At 39.9% G+C, this 5665-nt stretch overlaps 1 protein-coding gene across 1 annotated transcript; it reads left to right on the top strand.

Annotated features, from left to right (window-relative positions):
* The first annotated feature begins 1214 nt into the window (after positions 1–1214).
* Aldoart1 (aldolase 1 A, retrogene 1) lies at positions 1215–3266 on the top strand. Its single transcript, NM_001199270.1, has one exon. The coding sequence runs from the start codon at positions 1280–1282 to the stop codon at positions 2537–2539; it is 1260 nt and encodes a 419-aa protein (NP_001186199.1). The 5' UTR covers positions 1215–1279; the 3' UTR covers positions 2540–3266.
* Positions 3267–5665: the final 2399 nt, after the last annotated feature.

Raw genomic sequence — 5665 nt, 5'->3', positions numbered from 1 at the left:
GTCAGATGTTCCTTAGAATTAGGGGCACTCAGCCAGGTCAAGGTAATTTCCCATGTCCACATCTGAACTGGTAAAGTGAATTCAGTTGAATTAAGTATCTTTAGGAATCTGAGGATGGACAGTAAAACAAAGCCTTATGCAATGGAGAGCAAGGTGGGTTGATCATTTGTACCCTGACCACAGTGGTCTTTGTCCTAGACCTCTACTTACATTTACACTTACATTGTCTTATTCTTATTCCTGGAGAACAGCAGGAAGTTCCCAAATGTTGCCCTTCTGGACTTATATCTTCAATGAGCCTATAAATTCCCAATATAGAGTCCTGAGTTTTTGAGTTTGTATCCAAGTTACAAATAATTTTCTGGGGCCCATGGTAATTCTCAAGGTGACCTGTTGCTTTGCCCAGGAAGAGGGGAGGAATTTGAAGATTTAGACATGCTGGAATTACCTTCCTTTTGTTCAAAATGATTGATGGTAAGAATATTTGAAAGATGGTTCCTCATAAACAAATGTTAATATCCCCAGTGAGTCTCCATTGGTAAGAACTAGCTTTTTGTTTGTAAGTAGATGTCAGTTGGAGATTGCTTCTTGGTTAGGACTAGGAGCTTTTGTCTACTTCCCCCTCTCAGCACTGGGATCCTTTCAGAGTCAAACCTGTGCCAACTTTGTGTATGCTGCCACAGTCTCTGTGACTATGTTCATATGTGCATTAGAGCTGCTGTGTAAGATTGGAAAAGAGGGGAGAGAGGCTTCTCAGCATTTGCTCATGCTCAAAGATGGAATACTTCTGGCTTAATTCTTTTCTCAAGGTACCAGTAGAGGTTTTCCATCTTCCTTCCTCCCTCCGTCCCTCCCTCCCTCCGTCCCTCCCTCCCTCCCTCCCTCCCTCCCTCCCTCCCTCCCCTTTTACTAATCTAAAGTTTTTCTCTGCCTGCTCTTTGCTGTGATTTTCTAGGCTTCCCAACTCTCCTTGCAGCCATGCATCTTATTGTTTCCAGATGGAAGTGAAACCAGAAAGTACTAGGTATCCCTAATATACCCCTGAATTGTGGCTCCAGGTAAGGCCATCCTGGCTGCAGATGAGTCCATTGGAAGCATTGCCAAGCACCTGCAGTCCATTGGCCCCCACCCCCACCACGCTGAATAGGTTGTGTTCTCTTGGAATGCGCCGCAGAATGAGGTTCTGGTAACCCTAGCCACGTTCGCTCCTTAGTCTTTTCGCCTAACCACCGGCGTACCCAGCAGACTCACCTCTGTCAAGTGCCAGGCAAGGTGACCCATGGCAACGCACAGGCAAGATGTGTCCATCTTCAACATGACCCGCCTGTCCCTGGCTATGGCTTTTTCCTTTCCCCCAGATGCCAATGAGCAACCCCACTCTGGGCTGGACAACACCCACCAACAGACAAAGGAGTTAGGAAAGGAAAGTACTACCACCGGAACTATGCCCTGCCCATACCCAGCACTGACCACAGAGCAGAAGAAAGAGCTCTCTGACATCGCTCACCGAATTGTGGCTCCAGGCAAGGGCATCCTGGCTGCAGATGAGTCCATTGGAAGCATGGGCAATCGCCTGCAGTCCATTGGCACTGAGAACACTGAAGAGAACAGGCGCTTCTTCCGCCAGTTGCTGCTGACTGCTGATGACCGTGTGAATCCCTGCATTGGGGGTGTGATCCTCTTCCATGAGACACTGTACGAGAAGGCAGATGATGGACGTCCTTTCCCCCAAGTTATTAAGTCCAAGGGTGGTGTTGTGGGCATTAAGGTAGATAAGGGTGTGGTGCCCCTGGCAGGAACCAATGGCGAGACTACTACCCAAGGGCTAGATGGGCTGTCTGAACGCTGTGCCCAGTATAAGAAGGATGGAGCCGACTTTGCCAAGTGGCGCTGTGTGCTAAAGATTGGGAAACATACTCCCTCGCCCCTTGCCATCATGGAGAATGCCAATGTTCTGGCCCGTTATGCCAGCATCTGCCAGCAGAATGGCATTGTACCCATTGTGGAGCCTGAAATTCTCCCTGATGGTGACCATGACTTGAGTTGTTGCCAGTATGTAACTGAGAAGGTACTGGCAGCTGTCTACAAGGCTCTGAGTGACCACCATGTCTATCTGGAAGGCACATTGTTGAAGCCCAACATGGTCACCCCTGGTCATGCTTGCACCCAGAAATTTTCCAATGAGGAGATTGCCATGGCAACAGTCACAGCACTTCGTCGCACAGTGCCACCTGCTGTCCCTGGGGTCACTTTTCTGTCTGGAGGGCAGAGTGAGGAAGAGGCATCCATCAACCTCAACGCTATCAACAAGTGTCCCCTGCTGAAGCCATGGGCCTTGACTTTCTCCTATGGCCGAGCCCTGCAGGCCTCTGCCCTAAAGGCCTGGGGTGGGAAAGAGGAGAATCTGAAGGCAGCTCAGGAGGAGTACATCAAGAGAGCACTGGCCAACAGTCTCGCTTGTCAAGGAAAGTATACCCCAAGTGGCAAGACTGGAGCCACAGCCAGCGAATCTCTCTTCATCTCTAACCATGCCTACTAACCAGAGCTAATCTAATGCTGCTGCATCAACACCCCAGGCTCTTGCCTACACACTTGCTATTGAAGAGCGGACTTCAGATTCTTTCTCATCACTCTTGCTGCCCTCATGTGTGTGTGGTGTTGTCTGTGAATGTAAATCTGCCATCCCTTCCAGCCCACTGCCAGTAAACAACTATTTAAGGGGAAAAAAGAAAGAAATGTTTGTGAATGTACACAATTGTGTAAACAACAATTAATGAAAATACAGTCCATAAGTTTGAAAGGAAGCAAGCAGGGGCTTATGGAAGGATTTGAAGGGAGAAAAGGCAAAGGAGAAATGTGATTATACTATAATCTCAAAAATACAAAATAAGAACATAAAACACGAATTTGTTTCAACTGAACTAATACCTATGCATCCATTTCACCTTAAACCATTTATCTACTTGCCCTTATTCTCCTACTTGCTAAAATGCTGTAGAAGAGTCTGTCATTGCCTATTAAGAGCGAAACAATACTATCCTTCTGTTTATCCTACCATAAATGACAGTCTCCTAGAAAAGGAGATTCACATCGGAAGTAAGGATTCATAAAGACAAGCCAAGGAAATTAAAAATAAGATGAAAGACTTGGGTTATCAGTCATATTTGTCAGTACTTGCTTCTGGAGTAGTGAATTAAAGCAATTCTCCCTGTTGAAAAATAAAATGAAGATCAACAGTCAAAAATAAATAAATAAAAGGAGGGAGGAACATATATTTTCTTCAGAAGTATAACTGCTGGTAAGATGTGTGTGCTGCTGCAAACCAATTCTCGTCCACTAGCCTATAAACATTCCTTCAATGCAGAGAGGCTTTATGGAACCTGGAAGAAAACCAAGTAGAGTATGAGAGGAAAGAGTAGGGCACACATGAGGCTGAAGATGAGAATATGATTGAAATTCATTATATAACAATGTTATAATTAAATACTTTATGCATAATTATTACATGCTAATAGAAAGTATTGCATAAGATAGTAAGTGGTTATGGTCACAAGCTTTGGATACTACAGACTGAGGGAAGGCTATGGAGAGGATGATTAACAAAGACTAACTTATACCTAAACAGGGATAAGAAACTCAACTCCTTGGAAAATATTGTCAGTGTTGCACAAAGAAACATGTACTTACAGTGAAAGTTGCCCAACAAGGCAATTTCTTTTTAAAAAAACAATGTATCTTTTTCTAAAAATGATATATCTTACAACCCAAACCAGATAAGCAAGCACACTAGAGCAGAAAGTTCCCTTAGTTTTAATTCTAACACAAGTAGTGATGGTGTCTCATCTCATTGGTGAAAGCGCTACTTCACAATTTGACAGGATTGATTGACTCATGACTTATGTGAAAGGGAAGGGTGTGATATAGAATAAAGTCTCAGGAATTTTCATGGGTTAGGTCAACAGGAATATAGACAATACAGGAATATTTATGGAATATTGGCTATAGTCACCTAACCACCATTGACAAAAATAGATTCCACAAAGATACACTATTTTCTTCTAGAGTGACTATGGATACATGTGGATATCTTGAAAACCTCAGAAAAAAAATATGTAAGTTGCTCCAGTAAAGAAATGAACATTTGAGGACAGGTGTATGTTTACTTTCATTTAAATATTACATAGTTCATACATATAATGACACATCACATATTACTCCATGAATATAAATACTCCACAAAGATAAACATGTTTTATCAGTTAAAAATATAATATTTGTAAAAGAAGGTCAGTTTTTCACTAAAATATATATACATTAATGTTAAAACTAAAATAATAAGCAGAAAAGGAGAAAATCAATTTAGGTATCTACCAGAAGATAAAGAAAAGATGAAAGTAAATAAGAGGAGTAGACATGTTTGCCAGTTGAGAGGGGTTTGCCTTGTACACATGGGGCACTAGGTAGAATCTTTCTAACCTCAAGAACTAGGGGTATGAGTTCATGTCTGCAATACCACCACATGGGAAGAAGTAGGGATATAATGACATGGTTATGGTTGGTAACACATCAAGTTTGGGGCATGTCTGGAATTCTTGAAACTCTGTGTCTAAAATCCAAAGCTTATAAATAAGAAGAAAAATTGAGAGAACTATTTCCTATGTGCCAATAGCTAAGAAATGGGAGTTCAAAAGAAGGTATAAAGGAATGATCCATACAAATTACCAAACAATTTGTTCTAGGTAATGCTCATAACTAAAGGCTATTCTTCAATATAGTGAATTTATGTAGTGTCATGAAAATAATTTCAGACCAAGAGATATCACTTAAAATTATTAGAATATGGAGTTAAAGAGCAGAGTCAAATAAAATTCAAGTTTAAAAAGAAAAAGTGAAATACAAGAAGAAAATATCTGGCCAGCTTTAGCTATTACATTTACATTATTGTTCATACCTGGAAATAAGTAATATCATTATTATGAAAAATTAAACAGCATAAATAAGAATCCACAAAATTTTTCTATATTACTGATGTATAAATTTTGAGATACTATAATTTTTATTAGTATATATGACTAAGTAAATTAGTAGCTATTCTAATAGCTATATTCTATTAATGGTCATTCAGATATATGGTGTTTCTCCTGGAAGTAAATGTCTGCTTAAGCCTACCCGTCAATTTTTCCCCAAGACCACCTTCTTATAAAAGTTTTTCATTAATTTGCAATAAATATAACATTTGAGCATAATATTCTAGAAGTAAATGATAATATTCCTGACTAAACACAAGAATTTACTAACTCTTATATAAGAAAATATAAATTTATTTACACCATTTTTAAAAAGTTTGAAGTCATTTTGCATAGTCTTTTATGACAGTGGTGATAGTTGGTTAGATAGTAGTACCATAGATACTAGTATTATTTAAATCACAAAACTAGTTTCTGATATATTTGTTAATTCTCAGAATAATTTCTAAACCTAAGTTGGAGAAATTGATGTGAGTTTATAAAGTACTGTGACAGTGGAACTCAATCAAATCCAACAATTTTTCTTTATCCAGACTGTTTGAAGATTATGTTGTTACTTTGGTAAATTCATACAATATACGTATCAATGTTTTGTGATGTTGAAGGTGCTATCTAAATGATAGTGATACCTGATTGGT

Source organism: Mus musculus, chromosome 4 (genome assembly GCF_000001635.26).
Source record: "Mus musculus strain C57BL/6J chromosome 4, GRCm38.p6 C57BL/6J".
Taxonomy (NCBI): Eukaryota; Metazoa; Chordata; class Mammalia; order Rodentia; family Muridae; genus Mus; species Mus musculus.
The sequence above is the reverse complement of the archived record's forward strand: the minus strand, read 5'-3'. Positions and strand labels throughout refer to the sequence as shown.

Coding starts and splice junctions, on each gene's coding strand:
- Aldoart1 (NM_001199270.1), top strand. CDS start 1,280: ATGGCAACGCACAGGCAAGATGTGTCCATCTTCAACATGACCCGCCTG.